Below are 26,116 nucleotides of genomic sequence, written 5' to 3' on the forward strand. Positions count from 1 at the left end.
CGCAACAGGATGTCCATCATCCGCTGGAACGTGGCGGGTGCCCCGTGGAGGCCAAAAGGAAGGGTCCGGTACTGCCAGTGGCCACTAGGGGTAGAAAAAGCAGTCTTGGGTTTAGCACTCTCAGAGAGGGGTACCTGCCAGTAGCCTTTGGTGAGGTCCAACGTTGAGATATACCGGGCCCTTCCCAGCCGGTCCAACAGTTCATCCACCCGAGTCATGGGGTATCCGTCGAACTCGGATACCTCGTTGAGGCGACGGAAGTCGTTGCAGAAACGGAGGGTGCCGTCCGGTTTCGGGACCATCACGATGGGGCTGGCCCATGGGCTGCGTGATGGTTCTATCACCCCCAACTTCAGCATCTGTTGAATTTCCTCCTCAATAGCTCGCCGACGAGCCTCAGGGATGCGGTAGGGCCGTTGCCTGACGACGACTCCTGGCGGCGTCCGGATGTCGTGCTGCAGGACGTTGGTCCGCCCAGGAAGAGAGGAGAACACATCAGAGAACTGACCGCCCAGGTGCTGCAGCTCCCTCTTCTGGGCAGCCGAGAGGTGGGGGTTGACGTCAACAACCACGGGATCAGAGATGGCGAGGGCCGCGAGCTGGTCTCTAGTCCCCACCCACTTCTTCAGGAGGTGAATGTGGTAGAGCTGCTCAGCTCTCCTCCTTCCTGGCTGACGCACCTGGTACATCACCGGCCCAATCTTCTCCAGCACCGTATAGGGACCCTGCCAGGTGGCCAGGAATTTGCAGGCCGCATTGGGGACTAGGACCATGACTCGGTCTCTGGGCTGGAACTCCCGTGGTTGGGCTGCCCGGTTATAGTGGCGCTGTTGGGCCTGCTGCGCCTTCGTCAGGTGTTCCCGGACTAATGGCATGACCCGGTCGATCCTTTCCCTCATCTGTTTTACATGCTCGATTCTCAATCAATACCCCGGAGGGTGGATTTATTGGGGTGCTGGGTGATAGTGAGAAAGGTCCAGGTAGGTACTCCGGTGCCGTGAGTGCTCTCTTCCATCTTCCCAGTGCAGAGGGTCCGTGCAGTGCTCCTGTGGGGCTGGTCGGTCACACGCTGCTTTCTGTGGGGAAAATGAGAGGGCGAGTTAGTGCTCAGTCTCATGGAGGAATCTCCTAGATGGCAGGGCTTGCGTGGCTTATGTAGCCGCCGCCTGATGAGGTGAAGCTGTGACCGATCAGCCTGTGATGATGATGGCCAGGTGCTCCTCGCTTGTTTCCAGGGCGACGCTGATGAAGCTTCGGGACGCTCGTCACAATATACAGAAGAGATTTAAACTTGGTGAGATGCATAATACAGAGCCAAATGTTAAATCATATTCAGGTAACATCATTCAGTTGCAATGTGCTCATTATGTAGTAGTGTTTTTAGTATTTTGAAGGTTTTGATGATAGACAGCTCACAGAAAACATTTGAATACCGTATTTGAGACTATCTTTCCATTTTGAGAATAAGCAGAAAAACCAAAATATAGACCTCTAAAACGGTGGTTCTCAATCTTTTTGACTCCAACTAAAATAATTAAAGTTAACCATTCCAGGAGTTGTGAATGCTCTGCAAGATTACCACTCCAGCCAATTGATTTACATGACTTTTGTTTATCATTTACTGGATAACATGATTTACTGGATTTTTAAATATATATTTTTACTTACAATTTCTACCTGATAAAATATTTAGAACTTGGCATAACTGAAAAATGTATATATTTTTTTTGCAAAAAAAAAAAAAAAAACCATTAGAATTAAAAAAATTTGTTTTTTCCCAGGTATAGAATTAATACTTTTAAAATAAGGTTACCTCATAAATATACATACAGTGCCCTCCATAAGTATTGGGACAGTAAAAACAAAATTGATCTGTTTGCTGTGGAGTCAAGAAATCTGTAAATATGATTAAAAGATGAATCTGAGACAAAACTACAGAATGTAACATTTTACTATTGGGTGTTTCAACACATACTTGTTTTACCATCTAAGACGATCCGCACTTTTAGATTTTCATCCCGCCATCTGGTATGAGCATACATTTTGGGACAGTTGGCTCACAGGTCTTTCTAAGTCATCAGCTGTGTCCTGTTGCATGAATTGTTCAGATATTAAAAGCAGTGAATGTGTCATATCAGTTATATCCATTGCTTCTGCATTCTGAGTCTTGCATTTGATGATGACACAAAAAAAAACAAAAAAAAAACAGGATGAAGTCGAGGGGCAAGCAATGTGGATGCTAAAAGAAAAAAAGGAACTCAATTAGAACCATATCAAAAACAGTGGGCATGAAGAAATCAACAGTTTGAAATGTCCTGAAAAAGAAAGAAATCACCAACAACGTGAGCAACCAACAACAAACTGGTCAGCTGAGAAAATCAACAGCAGTTGATGACAGACAAATCATAAAAGCTGTGAAAAATAACCCTAAAATATGTGTCTGTAAAATCACCAACAACCTCCAGAAAGCTGGGATGATGGTCTCACAATGTAATGTTAGCGGAAGACTTTGACACAGAATTACAGAGGCTACATAGTAAGATACAAACCCCTGATCAGCACCAAAAATAGAAGGGCCAGATTAGAGTTGGCAAAAAAGCAGAAAGGTGAGTTTTGGAAAAGAGTTTTATGGACAGATGAGACAAAGATTAACCTTTATCTAAGTAATGGGAAAGCAAAAGTGTGGTGAAAAAAAGGAACTGCGAATGATTCTAAGCATACAACCTCATCTGTAAAGCATACTGGAGGTAGTATAATGGCATGGGCATGCATGGCTGTCTCTGGAACAGTCCCTTTCGACTATATTGATGACTTAATGTATGATGGCAGCAGCAGAATTAATTTGGAAAGGTACAAAACCATCTTGGCAACCAATGTTCAAGAACATGTCACCAGACTCATCAGAAAACTCTTCATATTGCAATGGGAGAATGGCCCATAACACATTGCCAGTTCAGTCAAGGAGCTTATCAGGGCAACGAAATGGAAGGTCTTAGATTGGCAGTCAATCTCCAGATTTAAATTATATTGAACATGAAATTTACCAGCTAAAGAGGAGACTAAAGGCAGAAACTCTTATATTATATACTTACATTATATACTCACTTCTTCTGGAGAATGTGACATTTTATTATGGGATGTTTAGAAATTAGTAGAAATCGCGGTCTTTCCCACTCGGTAGAAATCACAGTAAGGGCACTTTAGCGCCACTTTGCACACCACTGGAGGGCACTGTATATATAAGAATGTGGGACCTCTAGATCTTCAGTGAAAAAATTTAAGTCATTTAGGGGATGAATTAAAATAAGAAATATCGTTTTTCTAGTAGTTTAGTAGTAATTTTAAAGGGGACATTGGATGCCCATTTTCCACGTTGGTATCCAAGTTGGTATGAATCTTTAGGGTCTTCATGAAAAGTCTATAACATACTTTGGTTAAAATTTCTCAATGGTCGTGTAAAACAACCCCTTTTTACCCTGTCAAAAACGGCTCTTTTCACAGCGATCCGTTTCAGTGCATGTCCCTTTAAATGCTAATGAGCTCTGCTCACCCCGCCCCTCTCTTCTGTGGAACTTTCTAACTAGTACATTATTAGGAAAGGCGATTTGCAAAGATTCATTAAAAAAAAAAAACTTATACTCGCTTTTTCTGGAGGTGAAGCTAAATCATGAATGATTCGCGCAAACATAAACACATTTAGGTAGATTGGGGGGTGCATTCCCTTCAAAAACAAAAGTAATCCACTGCATCATCAGTGGCTCAGTAAATGACGACTGCTATCTTCATTATTGCATCCAACAACAGAACACTTCAATCGCTTAGGAGACATTCTTGTCTACATCTGCTCCGGCATCAAAACAATGGCGGACTGTTTACATCTCACTCAGGGCGGTTCTATGCTAAAATAGCAGTGTTCATCAATAGTCGTGGGAGGGGCCTGGGCAAACTTACGTCACTTTGCCAAAAATCTGTGAACAGCTTGCTCTGAGAAAGTGCTTTATTTGTGGGGATTAAAAAAAAACAAAAAAACACTGGATGGATTTTTATCATTATAGGGTGGCTGTGTTTATCCATGTAAAAGTGGATTTTGCATCCGATGCCCCCTTTAATTATTTTTTAATTTTATTTTTTGAGCCACTGCCTACCTTTCCGCCTCAGAGAAAACACTTCAGTCCTGATTTAATACCTGATGTCTCATCTCTTTATAGCATATCGCCAAAAAGAGTTTATTTAATGATTCCCAAGATTTGTCATGACACTGATTGACGATGTCTCATAATATTTTTTACACGTAACAAAAGATGAAAAGGTGGTTGGGGAACCCAGGCATACTCAGCGCTATGCACTTAAGATATAATGAGCCATGATTAAATGACTTTTAATTCTTAAACATGCAACTGGGCAGATGGCTTCACCTGCTGCTCCAGATGATGAGATTGGTTTCTGGATCATTGGGTGGGGATGAGCGGCATGGAGACACGTTTCACACCAACTAGGGAAGAGAGTGAGCATTTATGGGGTAAATCTTAGGGCATGAGGAAAAAGCCCAAAGATTTTCCATGGAGAGATTAAAGTTAATGTTCTTGTTAATTAGTACGCCTTCAGGTTTTAATAGCTACCCAGCATAGCAAAGCCTTGAAATACTCTAACAATCCGGTTTGAGATTATTCTCATGAGCTGTACCGCAGGTGAAACTGAGTAGGTTGTCGGAGAGGAGGAAGGTGCCAAGTTCACAGAGGTCAACCGTGTTTGTGTAAACTATTTACAGTTGTTGTTGAAATGTGAGAGCCTCACTGCCTTTTGCATCATTGATTAGTCCTGCTTTTTACATCACCACAAAGCCAGGATCCACAATGGAGGCTGGCAAATTATGCTCTCTGGGACACAAGCAGAAAGATTCTGAAATTAAAATGAAGGTTGGGGCTTTCTTCAGGAGATCAGCCAGCCGCTCTTTCTCACAAATAAAAACACACTTCATTGTCAAACCTGGCATTTTTTTCTCCAGGTGTGACGCTATGGCTATATGCTTGTAAGTAAAACCCCAGTTAAATTATTGTTATTAGACTGTTAAAAATAAGGCATTACAGTGATGGGCTTGTTGGATATTGGATGATTCAAAGCATGAAACTGCAGGCTTTTATATCGTACTTTGATATTACACACTTTTTATCCTACAAACCCTCATAAATAATAGCGCTTTCCTTAGAAACATTTGATTTATAAGAAACAATCGGTTTAAGAAGAGCTCACAAAGGGAAAGAGAGAGTAAAAGAAAGTCTCACAGCTGACCACTAGAGAGTCAGTGAGGCAACATAAGAATATAGTGGCAAACCTCACTGACACCATATTGCATTCCCTGCTCCCACTGTCTCCAATTAAAGGGCTGATATGTTTAATTCTGTTAGTGCTCTGTCATTTTATCAGATCCTGCCCCAGTCTGATGTCTTAAGTCCCCGTTGGGTCTATCTCATCCCATACTGAGCCCCTCTCTATACTTCAATACCACTATTTTCATAATTTCACAATTTTTCTTTGTCTCTGGCACTGTTTTCCGGCACTGTTATTCCTCAGATAATTGACAAAATTCTAAATGAGTTTATTAACTGAAACCATTCTCTCTCTTTTTTTTTTCTGTCCCACTTTCTCAGATCTATCAGGGTCTGTTAAGTGTCTTCTACAACCTTGGTGATGGGGACTTCAACTTGACAATGCCCTCTTATCGTTTAGACAATGGAGAGTGGCATGACATTCACTTAGATCGGCATGACAATGAGTTGACCCTGCGTCTGGATGGCGGGGGAGGACGGCGAGAGGTCACGGGATCGCCGGGTCGCAGTCGGGAGATTGTTATTGATCCCGCTGTGGTGATGCTGGGCAACTCGTTCCCCTCAGGACACAACAAGAGCTTCCAAGGTAAGGTACAGGTGTGCTCCTGAAGCTCAACTCTCCAGTGGCACATGATGCAGATCTCTGGAAATCGTATTTCCAATCCATGTTGTACTATTCACTGCCATTCAAACGAAAAATTCTAAGTAATATACAATAAAAGCATCAGGGCTGTGAGAAAATTCAAATAATGAATGACAAATAACCTCTTTTTTGTCTGTTTTCTTCAAAACAATACAACAGCAGATGCACAATTGCCTCCAGACCTATCATAACTTGCTAACGACAAACAAGCTCAGGTGTCTCATTAACGTGAGAAGAAACTAGTTGTTGAGACTGTCTTCACCTGCTTGTGCAACTGTTTTTAGCCTCTTTCCTAACATTACTGCTAATGCTAAATGAAGTATGAGTTTCAAAAAAACACATTGCTGAAAAAAAAAAGGTTATGAAATGCTATTCTAGATCCAAACACATTGTCTAATTTCTGTTTTACCTTGTTCTGTTGTGTCTACATTAAGAGAAAACAAACCTGGCACATATGATAGAACTGGCTAATAAGCATCATGGCGTGAAAAACATACCACACTACGCAAAGTTATACTTTCAAAGCAGCACCAAATACAGCTCCCTGATTGTTAATTTCCATTGGCTGGCGTCTCAGAGTTGATTAGCAGTCTGTCCAGAGCTTCTCGCAATAGATGAGTTGGTTACAATAAATTAAATGGAGTCAATATATCAAAGTGTGCATGGTGAGCTGCGGACAACTCCAATAAACACTGTAGCATGACATTTTGAGCTAACAAAAATGCTGCGTCCCATGGCCAGAAAAATCCAATCACTGAGTTATATCAGAGCACTGTGAAGTAGACTGCCGTTTTACCACTAATCCAATTTAACTTCAGAGAAAAGACTTAGCCAGCACATGTGTACATCAAGCAGACGACTCTGAACAGCTTTATCAGCTAATTCATACAGCAGTTCCTCTATCTGTCATGATTACACACTATTGTATTGGCAATAATGAAAAATTAATAGGAACGATTAATTCATGATAGCCTCAACTGCACCTTCAGTGTAGAGGGGAAGTACAGCTAGCATAAAAACTGACTGCGGGAGGGAAGGGAGACAATGACATGTGACATGAAAGAGAAGAGGAGGTGGAATAGTTCCCTGTGTGCAGGCACGCTGGTTAGCCCGAGGCACACACTTTGTGTGTTTATTAAATGGACTACAAAAGCACTTTTCTTAAAAGCTCAGAATATGAGTGGATCATGTTGAGCTCAGTTTATCTATGTGTGTGTGTGTGAAGAAGCAAGTGTATGTTATGTAGGTGTAAGAGGATGATTCACACTTTATGCTATATTTGTACTGTAACATGAAACATGTTGGCTTTTGTTTTGTTTTTCCTTATTGGCACAGGCTGTATGCGGGACCTGAGACTCAATGGGCGGTTTATTCCTCTGGACGGTCAGGCCAGAGAGGGGGTATCGTTGGTCAGTTCTCAAGGTGTGTCTCTGGGTTGTTCCTCTGACTCCTGCCGGAAAAACCAATGTAGTCCCCCCTTTACTTGCGTGGACCTGTGGAGAATCTATGAATGCAGGTACACAAATACACACAGTTGTGGTTAAAAGTTTACATACACCTTGCAGAATGTTTATTATTTTACCTAAATAATAGGGATCATACAAAATGCATGCTATTTTTTTTATTTTGTACCATCCTGAATAAGATATTTTACCTAATAGATGTGTACATATAGCCAATAAGACAAAATAATAGTTGAATTTATAAAAATGACCATGTTGAAAAGTTTACATTGTTTTTGTTTTTTTTGTAATGGGTATCCTCGAGTCCCCTGTTTGTCCTGAACAGTTAAACTGCCCACTGTTCTTCAGAAAAAGTAATCCAGGTCCTGCATCTTTGGCATATTTGAAACCTTTCCAGCAGTGACTGTATGATTTTGAGATCCATTTTTTTCACACTGACGACAACTGAGGAACTCATACACAACTGTTACCAAAGGTTCAAACATTCACTGATGTGCAAAAAGGAAACACAATTCATTAAAATATGGGGGGAGGGGGGCTTTTTGAAAGTTTTAACCCCCCAAATTGTACGTATTGTCTAATGGGAAACATGTAAGTGTTCTGTAGCTTCTGAAGGGCAGTACTAAATGAGAAAAAAAAACATGTAAACATCTTCATCCTGTTCAAAAAAAGAAACAAGGTAAATAGGTTAGTTTTAATAAAAATCTGCTCTAATCTGCTCAATGTAAGACACACCGCAGTAGGGTGCTCCACTTAGCCAAGCCTTATGCACTTTGGCTCTGGGGTTGTGTGTCAATATGCCTCAGTCAAAGGCAGATTGGCAGGTATGATATATGTGGGCTGCTCTTCACCCCGGACCTATCCCCTGTCCTCTCTGACAGTGAAAGCTGCGCAGCTGCTGTGTATTGATTGTGTCTATGATTGTATGTTGTTGTTTTTCTACAGGAATTGCCTCTGACTTGCCGATAGTTTTATAAGCACGCTCGGTGCCGGTCACATTGGATTTTCGCACTGTGTGCATGTGTGTTTTCCCTTGAGATTTTTAGAGAGAACATCAAGATTTTTAGTCATATATTCAGACAAATTTTGAATTCTTTCAGTGCTCTGTTTCTACACTGATCTCCTGGGCAAAGAGAAATGCAGCGTGTGATCTCAAGCTTATTTTATTCCCACAGTTTTTTAAATGTACCAGCTCACTGTGAGCAGTTTTGCATTTACAAACATTGTGTGGACATTTTTAGTTGTACCAAGGAATTTTCCATTGTCTATTGACCAGTGTCTTTTAATTTTTGCACCACTAGCAGCACCAAACAAAATTATCAATAAAATAAATTATTTAATAATGAAAAAAAAAAAATTTTTTTAGTACTGTTTTCCCCAATTTTAATTTTAGTTTTTTTTCTGTAAAACAGTGTCCTCTAATTTCTGCACCACTAGCAGCACCAAATAATCTTTACTTTTAAATGGTTTCTAAACAGGTTTTTCAAATACTACCACCAGAGGAAGTATTGGAAATAAATGTACACTTTACCATTAATTAAAGAAACAACTAACTTCCTAACCTGAATCATTTGTGTTATTTATGTTGTCATCAGTTACTCACTATTTTTTATTTTTTTTTACATCATATATTACCATTTGATTAATGCTTTTCTCTCTTTGTCTCCTTCAATCGCAGGTGTCCCCCAGGTCACATGGTCAAGGCAAACTCCACTGGTAAATTCTGTGTGTACACGCTCTGTGCCAGCCGCCCATGTCACAGGGGCACTTGTGTGGCACAGTCTCCCTCCAAATTCACATGCCACTGTCCAGAGGGCTACCGCGGCCGGCACTGTGAGGTGACGCTGGCCATCTACCGAGATGACGTGGGCCTCAGTTTCAGCTCCCTCTTTGCCATATGCATCTGCTTTATGGCCCTACTAGGTATCTATCTTCAGCATGTGCTCTTAAAAAAAAAAAAACTTATTCACCTTCATAATGTTACCAACCTGATTTGAAATTAATCCTTTGTTTTTGTCTAATTGGTTCACCTATGTTATTTTATGGGCCTATAATCTAATATTGGTGACTAATAATAATTGTTGTCATAATACCAGTGCTTCATTGGTGTTGCTACATTGATGAATGGGAGTTGCATTAAAACCCTTGTGCGGTCTTTATTTGTGAATCACACTCATGGTCTTCGTGGTCAAAAGTGACCGGACACCTAAAATGTAACGTTTCTTTTTCTTCAGTAAACTCAATCTAATATATTTTTGTTCAATAATATTTTTATTTTGTATTTTGAGAGAATTTTATTGTAATAATATTTATGCAATAATTATTATCAATTTGTCCCATTGAAAATAGTATATTAAAATTTCACTAATTAATTTTTTTTTTTTTCAATTAATGCAGTATCTCAGATTAAAATAGAGACTAGGCCTTTAAAATCCATTTTTTTAAGGCAGAGTAGCACCTCCTGGTGAGAGCAAAGAAAGAAACCCATGTAATTTAATGGTGTAACCACTAGATTCCTATACTAGCCTGTATAGGAATCTATAGAGAGGCTTTTGAATTCCCTAGTTGCTTTTATACATAATTGCATACTTTTATTAGGTTGTGGATTTCAATTTATATTAAGGGATTCTCAAAGACTACTTTTTATCAAGATTTATATTTTTTTGTTGTTTTAAATGTTGATTTGAAGCGTCAGTTTTTGAATTATTATTACTACAGTCAAACCTGAATACAGAAAGCATTTTGTTATACAAAACATTAAAATTCTATAAAAATGTAACAAAAATAAACAGGAATGCTTTATCAGAGCTCAATCCTTCTGAGTGATCTGATTTCAACCTCTTATTTCAGTTTTCTGACTTATTTTGGCTATATGGTTATAGCCATACCAATTTATTTGTGTGTGTATAATTGTGTGTGTGTGAGTGGATGTGTCTGTTTTGCACTCTTGATGTTTTAGAGTGTAACCCCTTCCTTGCTGTCCACTTCTTTACTAAATTGTAGTTTAATTATTGATTTTATTTTACATAGTTGCTGTGTTACAGGCGCACCAGTTCATATGGGTGTGTGTTTGGGCACCCCTGTTTTAGAGTATCACCCCTTCATTGCTGTGCATTTTTTTCTGCATCGTGGGGGATATGTAGATTGTACACACAAACATTTTCTGTATTTTACATTTTTTTTGCCATTTCCCATTAATTTCCTATGGTCGGTCATTTTTGACCAAAGACCATGAGTGTGACTTTTTTTTTTTACAAGCACTTAACTTTTTCGAATCATGCCCTCAATTTTTTTTTGTGTGTGTTCACATACCAATTGCCATAAAGTCACCAAGTTTCGTACCAATTTGGAATCAATTAAGCTACAATTTTTTAAATTTCAAAATGTAAAATTTTTTGGTCAAAAGTGACCGAAGACTGCACAAGGTTAAAAATGAGCTAATCAGCACCACTACTGGTGAACTTTACAGTTTTAATGAACAGTTTAACTGCAAAAGCACAGTTAATTACTTAATTGTGTTTAATGATAATGTCTCTCTCAGTCGACACCGATTGTTGGTTTTCTGTGAAAGATTAGTTTCAGTAGGAGGCTTCAATTAATGGATCATCCCAGTTTTCTGTCGCATAAATATTAACTCTGCTCTTCCTCCTCTGCTGAACCTCATGTATTTTTAAAACTTATTTTGATGGTTGGCACTTTAATATTCTTGCCCTGTGATTATTGATATGTATTTATTCATATGACTGTTCCGGCTTTTCCTATGTAGTAGCTTAGAGTTTGGTATATGTATATATTTCATACATATGCCAAGGTTTTTATCAATCGTTTTCCCATGTGTTGCATTTTACTAGCATTGTCTGACAGCGGTAAAGAACACAGTCTACATAATCAATGATCATGACTGCTGAAACTCGTATTAACTCCCTTCATTCTGACGTCCTCATCTGCCTGCATGGCTGTGCTCGGCGAGGCCAAAGGGAACCAAACAATCTTTTTCCTCCTCTCACAGTTTCGTTCCATTATAGATTTGACATGACCCTATTCATTCTCAGCTCCAGTTGCTTTTTAAAGTGTTAATTACTTGATTTGTAGGCACACATTGTGCTGTTTACCCAAGCCGGGCTGGAAATTGAGATCAATGCATTAGGGTTTTGGGCAGAATTTCAATGGTCCCGACCGTCCTCAACTGAATTTAAGTAGCCCGTAAGGTTTTTAACCCCCACCCCCTCATTTTTTTTTTCCTCCTTTGTTTTTTTTTTTTTTTGCATTACATCCTGCCGGTTTGGAACGATTCCAAATGGGGACAACAGCTCCAGTTGCTTTTTAAAGTGTTAATTACTTGATTTGTAGGCACACATTGTGCTGTTTACCCAAGCCGGGCTGGAAATTGAGATCAATGCATTAGGGTTTTGGGCAGAATTTCAATGGTCCCGACCGTCCTCAACTGAATTTAAGTAGCCCGTAAGGTTTTTAACCCCCACCCCCTCATTTTTTTTTTCCTCCTTTGTTTTTTTTTTTTTTTTGCATTACATCCTGCCGGTTTGGAACGATTCCAAATGGAGACAAGCGGCAAGTCAGAGAAATATGGTTCTCTCTGCCATATGAAGGGCTTCGGCACAGCATAAAGAAGATTTTTTTCCCTGTAAGGCGGTTAATAGGTTTAGCATAACGTGCTAACACTACACCTCCACCTAACCAATCAGGCCTCACTCTTCCCCACTGAAAAACAGCCCCTTGCTGACTAACATATCATAAACAGCAAAGAGGGAAAAAGTCCATCCGTTAAACTCCAGGAGCAGATAATAGGGAAATGTGGTGTAATGGCTATGAACAGCATTTGGATTGTTCTTGTATTTGCCACTTTTGAGGGTTTTATTTCGCTATTGTGGTGTCTAAGAGTACGTTTACACAACAACGATGTACTAAAAATGGAAACATTTTACCTTTGTGTTTATCACATACAGACAACAACGTTGTCAAACGATCCCTGTTCACATGGATCCGTGAAAAGAACACTGTATTATGCATGCCAGGCCAGTAGTTGATGTCACTTTGTAAAGAAACTCTACACGAATGCGTAATGTGCACTCGTTTGATGTCACTGTTTTCACAAAAATACCTATTTTGTTTACACTGAGACAATAATGGAATCGTTTTCACAAACTTGCACTTTGAAACCTGTTTTCAAAAGTTTGCATTTTCAGGCCTCCAAAACACCATTGTCATGTAAATGAAGTCAAAATACATACAAAGCTTTCCATTTTGTCGTGTAAATGGCCCCTAAGGGATTATGTGACTGTTATGCTCTGTACCTGTTAATTTACAAATCACAAGAGAATTCAACACTGGATACTGACTCTACAATGATCATAATTCAGTGCAGCAAGCTGTCCAGAGAACCCACTGTGGAGATGCATCACTTGTCCTCTATTACACCTGGGTTTTCAAGTATCTTTCTACAGCAGAGCTGATATGCAGATTTGACATTCACACAGTGTAGATGCTCACCTGCGGGAATAACCACCCATCATAACTTCAAAAGATGGACTTGAATGATTATGGTTTATAGTGCTCTTTGACAATCTCTCTCTCTCTGTGACTCTCATGGGATCCTTTTTTAATGTCTGTGTGAAAAGTTTCTTTCAGTTAAGAGACTCTCAGCAAAGTGTCAGTACCCCTATCTTCATTTTCCATGAATTTTGGTGATATCTGCTCTGAGATTAAAAAATATGCCCCATAAAACTTTTTTACCTACATTTAGATCTCAGGACTTCTGGATTTTTCCCATTCAACTAAACCTGTCAAATTTTGTCCTTTTATTTTCCACATCCTCATTTTCCTAATCATTAACCATTGAACATTTAATGTCACAATGTGTTCTAAAGCTGCCACAAAGTTTCTATAATTTGCATTGCAGTTGTCATTGTGGGTGTCCAAAACCAGTTTAAGGTGTGCATAGTAATAATGCTTTTAATAGCATAGGATTTCTTTGAAATTTTGCATTATGTCAGTTTTGAATGAATGATTTTTTTAAGAAAATGCATACAGACAGTGTGCTGAAGTATTACATGCACGTCACCCACATACAGATCAAGCATCTGAAAGCTATACAGATATACTGTCAGAATATAAAGGGATAATCGCAGTATTTTTTCAAAGTAAATGAGAACAACGCCTGGCGCTGAGGCGTAGTAGAGAGCGCACCTGAAGACTCTCCCGCTTGATGTGGTCGTAAAGACACTCTGCGTCTAAATAAACACAATTCTTGTCAAGAAAAAAAGAGAGACAGAAGCAGCAGTAGCCCCACCCCTGCGTTAACTGTGTTACATTTTTTTATGCCGTTAAACTGGAAACATGTATCGCTTGCATTAACACGCTAATTTTGACAGTACTAATTGTACATGTTCATTAAGATATTATTTATTACCTTTATTAAGATTTTTATCGGGGGGACTCTTGGCTTGACAATATGTATAGTTGAGTTCAGGTTTTTCTCTCATTGTGAGGACAGCTGCTCCATAATGTAGGCAAATCCAGACAGACACAAAGTCAAGTCAGTGCAAACATGCTGATCTTCTGTTGAGGCTTCAGAGCATTTAAGCCAAGTAGTGGTGAGCTCCAAAACTGTGCATGAGTGTGTGTGTGTGTGGATGTGGATGAGGGAAATGGAATAGTATGTGATAGTATGCAACCTTTATTATTATTATCTTTCTCTGGTGTACGTGTGTAGATTAGTTCACGTGATGATAGCAGTAAATGTCAGTATCATATGCTCATACTGATTTGAAGCATTTGAAGGTGGAGAGTGTTTCCAGAGACATTGAATGTAAGTGTGAAAAAAGTGGTCATCACATGGTTTCATATATTCCAGATCCCGATTTCTGGATATTCTTTAGCTGGATTGCATTTACAACTGCATTCTATTGTGTCTCAGGTGTGATCAGATAAAGACCTAAAACATTGATGGGATATTGTTTATTAAATGTTTATTAAAGTTACTATAAAGTTTTACACATTAAAGTGTACATCTTTAATGTACACAAACATTAACAACCCACTTTGTCAAAGTGGTGAATAATTATTATATGTAGCACAATCTTTGTATTACAAATTACTTGTATGCAGATTATCTAATGTGGTTAGAATTTGTAATCTGATCACGTAAAAAAAATAGCTGCAAAGTGTAGGCAGAGAGAATGGAAACATAAGAAAGAGAAGTAGGAGTAAAGTTTTCAAATGTGGTCTGAGCGACCAGATGCATTTACACTTGGGCAAGACTCCTGAGGTTTCAGTGACTGGTTATCTGATTAGTTAATAAATTAGCCCTAATTGTGGTAAAGACGGTAAGTGAAAAAAGGTTAAAATATAGAGGAGACCATGCAAATGAGAACATAGGGATGAACAACACAAACTCTTGTCTGTAGAGCATTGAGTAATTCATTTTTAGTTTCCCGATTTATCTTTTCTTCCTCTTGCCTTTACTGCCTTCTCATCCTTTGTGATTTTCTGTATGGTAAAATAAATTCAGGGCTGCTTTTGGAGAGTGTCAATGCTATTAAATTAATAATCACATATATTAAATGGATGAACAATGCGTTTCATTTAATAAAACCGAATGCTTTGCCCAGGCATTGATTTATTGTGTTTTCCTTGAGAAACAATAAATTTAATGACCATGAGAAATCATCATTAACGTGTTCTGTTCCAGTGTTTATCAGAAACCTTGATAGATATTTAAACAGCTCTATTCAGGCTTTGCTATATGTGAAGCGCTTGAAGAGAAACACATTTCTCCACTGGCTAAAGGTCTGTTATCTTTAGAATTTCAGTGTTTCACATTGAGTCATGAGTTCATTCCATAGCAGAAACAGAAGAGATGCCTGAATGTCTTTCTATAATGCAGTGTTTATCATCTCTGTTGTGGAGATTAGGATGCTGGGCTGGTCTTGGGCATCCTGAGAGGGGTCTGAAGGGTCAGACTGGAGGGCCATGTGATCGATGAAGCAGGCAGCGAGGAGACAGAAGGCTTGTCTGGAATCAGATGAAGAAGCCTCTCACTCAATATCAACCACACAAGATGCATTCAAAAAATGACTGTGAAAAGTTACACTGTTGGAGAGACAGAAATGGAGTGAGAGGGAGCAACGCGGCGTTTAGGTCATTTTTAAGGCATATTAATGAAGACGACCATTTTTAGACAGAAATGGCAATTAAATGAGTCACATTTGGCAATGAATAAGGGATAAAATTATATAAATTTCAGCATTTTTTCCTCATACAGTGCCTGGACAGTCTGACAGTTTAATAATGGTCTTGCAAGACCCTTAAAATTGTAAATGTGAACCGGAGACGGCGCCCTTCGACTCGCTGCAGGTCTTCTCCACCGAGGGGGGTGGGTCGCTGGCCGGGTCACTGAGTTCCTTCAGCTCCGCTGGGCTGGAAGAGGGAACGGCGGCGGGTCACGAGTGTTTGAAAGAGTGGGGGCCGCGCTTCGAGAAGCTGAAAGCCCTCTACGAGCGGGCCGAGGGCAGTGACCTCTAAGGAACTGCCGGGAAGAGTTCCTGCAGCGTGAGGAGAGGAGGGAGACCACCAAAGACTTGTCTAAAAACCAGAGGGATTTTTATTACGCCGAAAATTCCTACGCTTTGGCTTCCTCTGGATGCATTACTTCATGCGAGACACTCTCTCTGCCTATGGAGGTGGGTGACATTTGGGACTCTCAATGAGTAGCAAATGGGAAGTGCTAATCCAGGACACCACAAGTTGTGGTCATGGCAGATTTTAAGCCCAGAACGGGCATCTTTATTAAAGTGATTTGCGGATGACAATGATTTTAGTGGAACCATTTGTTGTCTTTGTGACTATCACTGGCGGAGCGCTTTGGACGTGTTCTATATGTCTGTATGTTCTATATGTTCTTAAATAAAAGAAAGACGGGAAGAAAAATAAACTGCTGTGCTCAGATGCGACTAGGAAGGGGTTTGTCCTCCTCCTTCACGGGCCACATTCTGAAATCAGTTCACCACTTGTTCTGTCAGGGTGGCCACTTGTGTTCATCAATCATAACTTCATACTTGGATACTGTTGATTTTTTTTTCTATTTGCTCGGCCCTCCGCTTAGATTCTATTCACGAGGATGCGAGGATGAAAGAGGCAGTCTGCGGGAAAAAAAGACCAATAAAAACTGAAGATGAGTGAAAAACACTGAGGAAAATGAAACAGAAAGCAGCCTTATTGTTTGGCATTTTAGGAGACATTCCTTGGGAATACAAATTGTGTCCTCTCTTTCTAGCCAAAAAGGAGCGAAGGAACGGCTGGAATAAAAATGTGGCTGAGGCACGAGGCACAAGGCTGAGTGGCTGGCATGAGATGGAAGTTTTCTGTAGCTGAAAACTATCGAAAACTCTCTTGGCTCTCACGGTTTGCTGAGCGGTAGCAATCAGAGTTTGCCAAGCTAAAGAATAGCCATTAAGACAAATGAACGAATGTGTGTGTTGTTCCATGCTATCAACTCAAACGTGATATCGAGCTCTGCTGGAGGAGCTTTCAACACTGGAGTGAGCTTACAGTCCAGTTTGCTTCCTTTTGAAAGTATTGTATTATTAACCAAACCAGCTTACTCAACTGTATTGTCATTTCCTGTTCTACTATAAATAACCCCTTGTATCCCATCACATTATTCGGCACTGCAGTGAAAGAAATGGGCCTCGGCACCAGGTGCATTCTGGGAATGGCGGGCCAGCGGTTTCAGACCCTGAGCACCTCCCATGTAACATGTTTAATGGGCTTGTGAACGCATGTGGTGAGGCTGCATGGGGTGAAGGAAAAGCAAGGCAAGCTTGTGTGTGTGCAAATGGAATAACTAAAAGTCTCCCCCAGTGAGGCCTCAAATGCCAACCTTGTATTTTATGCATTTTAAGGCAATGTTTTTTGCCCTCCTTTTATCATTTTGGTTTTTTTTTCTCCGGAGAATGCCGTATGTGGAGCATGACAGGCTGGCTGAGGAGAGTGGAGCGAGTAGGAGTGTGTTAAAAAACATCAGAGTGCTAATCCTAATGTGAACGGATCACTCACTGTCATGCTGTGAACCAAAGGATCATGGGAGTTGGAAAACTTGATGGAGAAGTCATCACTCTTATTACGGATCTCAAAAAGTGCCAATATTTCCAAAGGCAGCAACAAGAGTATTAAAAAAGGTTTCCAAGTCGAAGCTAAGAAATATAGCTGGAAGTGCAATGCTTGCTATTTCATTGAGTTAAAAAGAGGTCAACGGGATTGGCGCTTGAAGTCATCCTTGTAAGGGGATTGGGGAGGATCCAGTGCGAGGTGAGAGTATTCATGAATGAAGCATGATGGGCTCTGTCTTTGAATCACATAAATCCTTATCTTACAAAACCAATTCCTCTCCAATTTTGAACCAAGGCCACCTGTTTATTTGTGTGGTGAATATATACTCTATTTTGTGAAACAATGTTTTTACCTCATTTGTGCATATCAAAACAAAGTAATTGCTTTTTAAAAATATATATAAAGGGATCTAATTCTGTTTAAAGCTTGTTTTCTCATGTATTATTTAATCCTTCTTTAAGTTGGTAAAAGTATCTTGACATTTTGTATTTGCATCCTTTAAAATGTTTTTTTCTTTCTCAATAAATGGATTTCTTCTGTTACGGCTTCAATTATACTTGAATACCACTGTTAAATACTGCTACATTCAAATGAAACAGCGGGGTTTTAAGTCTCTTGATGAATAAGTGGCCTATTTTATGTGGAAACGGAGCTGTAATTAGTTTGGGATAATGCAGAACATGAAATGAGAGCGGCCTAAAATCTCTGACCTGTATTTATCAAAATGCCTTTGTGATTTGACTTCAAATGACAGCAGTCCTTTTGTAGTAACAGATCTGCAGCATCCACCATTCAAATCTGCTTTAATACAAAAATGGAAACGAACACCGAACATCCAAAAACAAATCAACACTTTTGACACAAATGGGAACAATCCATCTGAGTGAAATACCACAGTAACAAACTAGTGCAATGAGCCATACCAAATAACTCTTACAGTTAAACAATGTCAGCATATGAAATCAAAGCACACAGCTCCATAAAGATCATCGCCTGAGGAACAATGTGTTGTGACAGAGATGTTGTGTGAAGCAAAGGTTTACATGAAAGTCGTCTGACAGGTAAGATAACAACAACTAATTCACCATATTATAATACAATCACAGAATGTCACAGAGGAGCTCTCATGCTACAAAACGAATTTGCAGAAAAGAAACACCATGTTTATCTTTAAACACTTTAAAGTTATTTAAAACGGTTTTGTACCTCAGTACAAAGATATTCATCCAATATCCTGGGGAAGAAAAAACACAGCAGCAAAGATTGATGGTAGGTAAATTTCGGTAGCACTTGAGGCCACTCATTTGAAGGTCTTTTGAATGCACGAGTCGCTAGCGAAGCAGAGCTTATCCAAAAATGGAAAGGCACTTTCATACACTAAAGGCTCTTCCTTTAGAGCTTAAGATGGAAAAATTAGCATCATAACATTGTTGACTGTTCAATATTTTTAACCACATTTTAAAAATACCCAAACTGAATATTTCAACCGAACTACAACTTCACAATTCAGGATTAAGGAAATGTGATGGGATATGTCTAACCTTTAAGAACACTTCAGCTGTTCAACCTAAAACATACTAAAATGTCCCTGTTTACAATGCCAAATGTCTAAATCCTTTTTAACCATCTATAGTGGCCTCCTACTTACACAAGTAATGCACAAAACATATACACTAGTCCAAAAGTAGGTCAAAGTAAATTTTGCCACATTTATTCTTAGGAGTATTTATGGCACTTTATGCCCATGAGTAAGGCTGGTGCTTCAGGTTTTTTTTTTTTTTTTTACACAACCAAACAGCAGGATGTAGCCCAGCTTGACACAGTTTGGCAGATATAAAGACAACACTGCCACAGTCACTAATTACCCCAAACTGCTCTTGTGAATTCCAGTTACAAAGCATTGTTACCCATTGCTATTTCCTCATTTGATTTTGTTGGAAGTGTGACAGGAATGAGTCTGTGAAAGCAGTTGTTGCGTCTTTAGTTCGCATTGTGTGAGAAAGAGCATAAATGTGTGTTTGGTGGAAGGGCACGTGTCGAAAGAGATGTGATGATCAGAGAGAGAGAGTGAGGAGGTGCGACAGACTGTGAGAAAAAGAGCTTTTCCTCCCGTCTCTCCATGTTAAACTTGAGCTCCTGTTGCGGCGGACCGGCTCAGAGCAGATTTACACACACAAACACACACCAAATCATCGAGTGCGTGCTGGCTCAATCAGGCATCTCTCCAATCTCTCTCCCGCACACACACACACACACACACACACACCTGCTACTATCACACACTCATTGAACATTCCAGATGGGGCGTTCATCCATCCATTGAAGGTGGGCGACTGCTGTTGAGGAATGAGCATTACGGACCGTTCTCAGCTTTGTTTTTCTTCTTGAGTTTCTTGAGTTTGTACACGTTAAACGTCTTGTTTTTGAACACTCGTGTGAAGAGGGTTGAATACGGAGGCATGTCGGTCTTAATGGCCTCACAAAAACGCGGGTGAGTCGCCGGGATGAGGTCTGGCTCGTTTTCACCTGGGCCATCCATGATCTGTAATAAAAACACATACACAAATCAGTTTTGAAACGGTGCTTTTCCAATAAGCTGATATTTCTCTACAGTGAAAAATACAGGGCATATTCTCAGATGAAGAAGAGTCTCAGAAGCCTTCTTTTAAAGAGCATTCCACTTCTTTATCTTTCAAATCTTAGAGAAATTGTGCCCTGAGGTTTTTTAAACATTTACTTTGAGATATATTCCCAAATTAACAGAAAGGCCTTGAAATGCTGCTGTGAGATCATTTAAGCACCCAGAGATAGAAAGAACTGCCACCCATGGGAGAGATCAGAGCGAAATCGAAAAAAGAAAAATAAATAAATAAATAAAAATATCCCACACAACACATGGCTGTTTCTGGGCCATCGTTATTACATATACACTCCTTCTTTGGTAGTTCTGTCTGCAATTAGCAAGCTTTAATTAAACCAGATAGGTTTAATCAAGGTTAAAATAACAGGCACACAGAACATGTTACAAGAGTGAATCTTATACAAACTGCTGGAGGCAGACTGAGGAAAGGAATCGGGCTTCATCAAACGAGAAAGCGAGTGAGGCTCTTTCACTGGCTGCTCGAAGTCGGATCAGAGGAGCAAGTGAGGCAAACTTCTGTGAGATCTTTCAAAGGCATGGCATTCACCTCAGACACATGAATGACAACTGCTGTCAAGCTATTTTCAGCTGGAGCTTTTTGCCAGGATGTGGGGAGATGTTTTTTTTTCTTCTTTTTTTAAAGCTGACGTGTGCACAGACATTACACAAAGTGCTGCAGCTTAGAAGTAGGAAATTTTGCTTTTGTCAGATATTATGCACAACTGTAATCAACTACAAAAGAACAATCAAGCTACCCAAGCAAAAAAAAAAAAAAAAAAAACTAACTTACGCTAGATTGCGCACAGGGTGAAACAGTATTTAATAACAATGAACTGTGGGTGAGTGAGAACAAGATGATGTGACAAAATGAAAAATGTAAGAATCAACTTTACACAAAACAGTTATAGAAATTTTATGGGAGAAATGAAAACACCTCAGAGAGCTGAAGAGATTTCTAATATAAAAATAATCAGTACCAGTGAGCTTAGCATCTAGCCCAAATGATATTTGTTTATAGCCACGTGAAGGATTCAGTAAAGGGCAAAGTTGTTCGTTTTAGCTGCGGAAAAAGTCTCTGGTTCTTGCAGAGAAACTTTCATTTAAATGGAACAAGTGTGGTGTGTGTGTGTGTGGGCATGAACTGGAGATGCTGTGTGTGACCTACATGTCCGTTTGCCAGGTCGAGCAGGTCCCTCAGCCTACAACCACGGCTGTGTCTGCGTTCGTAGCAGATGCTGTCCTCCAGTACGATGTAGTCCGCTCCAACTGAACAGAGAACTTTATGAACCTCCTCAGCAGACTGACGCGCATAGATCTGATATACCTGCAGGGAACGAAAAGGGCAAAGATGGGAGAAAGATACATATTAGGTGCTGTAGCTTAGAGGTTAAAGGCTGCAGATTCATTGTTTGTGTGGTAAAAATGTACTGCAAGGTGCTCCAGGAAAAAGTCTCTAAATGAAGGATAACAGGACATCAAAGTAGTTTGGAGTTTTGAATGACAAACTATGATGAAAATCTATTGACCTTTTCTTCAATGGCTAAAAACGAGAAAAAAATGTTAGGGAGGGAGATTCAATCAAAACTAAGGCCATGTCCATACGTACACGGGTATTTTTTCCTTCTTCCGTTTTTAAAAAAATCTCCGTCCACATGAAAACGCAAACGCATGCTATGAAGCACTGTCAAGAGCATGCCAAACCAACAGGTGGCGATATAATCGCAACCGTAAAGCCATGTTGGCCAATCAGAAGCCTGAAAAAGTTTCCAGTAGGCAGAGATAACAGCGCAGGCTCCGACGTCACAAGCCAAAAACTCCAGTTTCGCTGTCTACACGATAACACTGAAACCGGAGTTTTTGAAAATCTTCACCCTGGCAGGTGTTTTCAAAAATGTTCGGTTTCAGTGAACTGGTGCTGCGTTTGCGTGTGGACGAATGGCCTAACTGTGTAGAAAAAAGCTGCGGTTTTAAAAATAACCACGTTCGTGTGGACAGGGCCCAATACTCCTGTATGGTAGGGAGGTTAGATACGCACCTTCGAATTGTAAACTACTAATCTACTTGGCGGGAAAAAGTCAGCAGACACTTGCAGAATGTCTCATTAAATGAACAACAATTTCAATGTTTCAGAGAAAGAAAAGAGCAGAGTCGACATGGATACATTTGAAAAATTGTGACAACTCGAAAGTGAACTTAACGGTCTTAAATGAACATAAACAGTTGGGAGAATATCAGATGGGTATCAGTATATTGGACCTGTGCATTAGGTCCTAAAGTGATAGCAATCTAATACACCTGCTACTGTCTGTGTCCTTAATTTTACGGAAAGAAGACCGTGTTCTGGTTTCTTTAGGAAAAGTGATTTTATTTCATTTAAGATGCAACAGCAATTAAATCTGGCTATGTATTGCATGTTCAACAGATGTTTTCTCTAGAACCTATAATGAGTTCGAAATTTTTGAGAAATGCTTAATGCATTAACTAAACTAATGCATTGATTTAATTAATATTACTAAAACCATTAGATATTATGATATTTAGCTAGACTAAAACTAAAACAAGCCACTGAAAAGTGGTGTTTTAATCTAAAGACTATGACTAAAAATAAGTCAAAATTTGCTGTCAGAATTAACACTGATTTGGATGAACATTGGTTTGGCACATGCTAATTATGTCACTGTTGGAAAGGCCAAGCTGCAGAAATACCACTGATGCACTGTAAGGCACTTATTAATAAACATGTTATTAAACATTTGTGCATAAAAAGAAGGCATTTAAACAGTCATTTTTTTGCTGTTGTTATAATAGATCAAGCAGAAACACAGCAAGCAGAAAAAATGTTAGAGTAGTGCGTACACAGTTTCACATACCATTAAATATATGTTTACAGTATTTCAATTAATGGAGCAATATGGCAGCATAATTGAGGACGCTATGTTAAGGTTTGACATTTCCGTATATCACATGGAGATGCAGTTCAATGTGGCAGAAAGGCTGCAGTAAACTCAGTGGAAGAGTTTATGCCCTTTTTATTAGCAGATGTCAACAGACTATCACAACTAAAACTCATTTTCTCATGAGCCACAGATGCATACTATACAGAGAAGAGAACAGAACACTCTGATGAAATCCATGGCAAACGACCAAACAACATTACTGTTACAAGAATCACCAACCTAAGAAGCCTCACAAGAACATTGGACAATGAATTATGGATTCATAATATATTTGCTGATATGATGTATAGGTATTTATGGACAATTTTCCTTGACAAAATGTAAATAAATATAAAACATTATTTTGTATGGATATAAAAAAAATCATAGCACCTCATCACCTCAGTCTGATGAGAAAATAATCAACATTGCAAATATAAAATATTATGCAATATGAACTACAATAATGTTCAAAGCAATATGCACTTTGCCTCCTTGAGCTCACTGTTTCAGGAAAGCTGCCACCTCTTGCTGTGACTGGCTGATCACAATGTCTTTCTGTCAACGCGTTAATGCCCACCTCTCATGCTTGTGATAGGTCCACAAATCATCATAAATCGGTATAATTGGTGGAAATGAATGGACTAATTACAAGTACACATCTCACCAACTCGGATATTATCACTTTATCATCACACCATATGTGAATTGAAAACAGTGAAACACGATCATGACAGAGCCAGTTATTAACTAGCATTCAGCTTAGTTAAATTAAAGCAGCATGCTATTCTCAACTCCTTCATTTAAAACTCAGTTTAATTTAAAACTCCACAGTAAGAAATAAAAAAAATACACACAGAATGCTTATTATGGTATTGTTGTTATTAGCGGTGTGTAGCAAAGCCAGTATTTCTGTATGTGTTGCACGAGCAAAATTATTTGCATTTATATTCAGAAAAAACAAATGTGTGTGATTACATTGTAAGTTTGCCCAAACTATATGAAAACCAATTTAATGTAATCCTGTGCCTTTCAAAGTTAACATATACCAAATATGCCATCTTATGAATCATACAATTATTTTTATTACAAAACATCTGTAAATAAAATTTTATTAAAAGAATAACACCAAATTGTAAATAAACTGACTATTTTTTGGTAAAGAACATTGATGTCATTTGTATGTGGGACGGGTACGACATTTTCACACCACTTCACAACCATGACTTTTGAAAGCCATTAAATAAATAGCTTGTGGAGCCTATGCACAACACACAGAAAAAGCATTTCCAATTCAGTGGTGAGCGGACACACAGTTTTTCGGCCAGTTTTTTTCCATAAGTATTTTTCCCATTCATTTTGCCCATTAGGATTTTAAAAAATGTCTTCTTTAAAGACTTATATGCCATGAACCAAACAAACCAGCTTTGAGGAGAATCACAACATTACCAAACTTCAATTTGAAGCAAAGGTTCTCTGAAAATTGGATAAAAAGACAAAGGTACAATAACTACAATCCCATGAAGCACTGCGAATGTCAATTTGAATCAAATTAAACAATGGAGAAATATAAAACTATTTATTTAAAGATGTTTTAGAGAGACATCTCTATGTTTTACACACTCATTATTGTGTTGTTTTCACTATTGTAATTTTAGTTATCCAAAATCCCATCTGTTATCCAAGAAGAATACAGAATAACCGCATCTAACAAGTTCAGTAAATTGTTGAACTCCTATAGTTGTTATTTTTGAAGCAATATGAAACAGTTTAAATATGCATAAAAATTGATTAAAGTTTTCTTGACTTCAATATAAACATGCACAAGTATTATAGTATTGGTTACTTTATAGTTCTTTATTAAAGTGTAAGGTAAATTTGTTAAGGTGCATCTAACTGGGAAACAGCGTAAACATCAAACTGAACTGGTACATGAATTTATATTTTGCTATGATAAAACTCAAATGCAGAGGGGACTTCTTCAAGCCTCTTCATTTTAAAGTCCTCACACACACCCTTGCAACCTCTCGGCATGTCTCCATTTGGAGAACCTCTGCTTTAATGTACTGATTTGATGGGTAATTTGGGTCTTTCTGGTTAGATCAATTCTCATCAATTTTCTGAATGAAGGAGGAACAGTAGAGTAGGAGTCTGGCCTTCCACCAACTGTTCAGATCCATATTTTCTTGCTCTACTCTCATGAACAAATGAGAGAGTGAACACACCGTCATCTGATCATCAGAAATCCTCTGACTTTGACCACCTCAACTTTCTGCCTCGCAAACTCAAGCACTGAACCTCTGCTACAGACAAATGTCCCATAGTGAAGCCAAAAGGAAACATGACGGGTTTTTTTTTTCAGACAGAAATAGAAAAGACAGCCAACACAATGAATTACAGAATTACAGCTCAGACAAGTCAGTGTACATTACACATTTTAATGAGGATATTTTTATAGATAAGTACCATATATCAGAGCAGTGCTGTGGAGTTTATTTCACTTCATAAAGACACCCACTGATGTGTAAACTCCCAACCACCTCAATGAGAAACCTAATTAAATTATGCTAAAAGTCACACTTCTGCTGATGAGGCCAAGTATATAACACCACATATGCCATTAAGAAAACCCTTAAAGAGGATTTATGAACCATTTCTCATGATCTTCTTGACACGGCCCATTTGTAAGCTCATCGAGATTATCAGCTGATTTAAGGTACACACTTTTAGACTCCAATGCATTTATTTCGTCTAACAGTATCTAAAGAGTTTTCAGTGTTAGTGTTAGTTTCTGACTGATTTATTGCTGCTTCATTTATTTCAATTAACATAATAGGGCATGATTTCAAAAGAGAAGATTTCATTCTTCATATGCTTCTGAGAAGTTTTTCGTTTTATATAATGTAGACTATATGTTCAGCTCTGAAACAAAATATTATTGTGTATTTTTTATGTAAATAATATTCATTAAATAAAAT

General features: G+C 38.9%; 2 protein-coding genes across 5 annotated transcripts in view; one reads left to right on the forward strand and one right to left on the reverse strand.

Annotated features, from left to right (window-relative positions):
• The window catches only part of LOC107696606 (neural-cadherin), a 303,591-nt gene extending 285,628 nt beyond the window's left edge, over positions 1-17,963 (forward strand). Inside the window, exons 28-32 of the mRNA XM_016497044.1 lie at positions 5,649-5,913; positions 7,306-7,486; positions 9,112-9,356; positions 13,351-13,382; positions 15,783-17,963. Of these exons, the coding sequence (XP_016352530.1) occupies positions 5,649-5,913; positions 7,306-7,486; positions 9,112-9,356; positions 13,351-13,382; positions 15,783-15,974 (915 nt within the window). The 3' untranslated portion in view covers positions 15,975-17,963. The remainder of the gene's footprint in view (positions 1-5,648; positions 5,914-7,305; positions 7,487-9,111; positions 9,357-13,350; positions 13,383-15,782) is intronic.
• Positions 17,964-18,345: 382 nt separating this feature from the next.
• Positions 18,346-26,116, reverse strand: part of LOC107696657 (probable C-mannosyltransferase DPY19L3) — a 53,580-nt gene continuing 45,809 nt past the window's right edge. For all 4 annotated transcript variants that reach the window (XM_016497113.1, XM_016497111.1, XM_016497112.1 and 1 more), the window contains 2 exons: positions 21,368-21,526; positions 18,346-20,103 (listed from right to left, as the gene is read on the reverse strand). In XM_016497113.1, the coding sequence (XP_016352599.1) occupies positions 19,915-20,103; positions 21,368-21,526 (348 nt within the window). In that variant the 3' untranslated portion in view covers positions 18,346-19,914. The remainder of the gene's footprint in view (positions 20,104-21,367; positions 21,527-26,116) is intronic.

Source organism: Sinocyclocheilus anshuiensis, unplaced genomic scaffold (genome assembly GCF_001515605.1).
Source record: "Sinocyclocheilus anshuiensis isolate Anshui unplaced genomic scaffold, SAMN03320099.WGS_v1.1 scaffold502, whole genome shotgun sequence".
NCBI lineage: Eukaryota > Metazoa > Chordata > Actinopteri > Cypriniformes > Cyprinidae > Sinocyclocheilus > Sinocyclocheilus anshuiensis.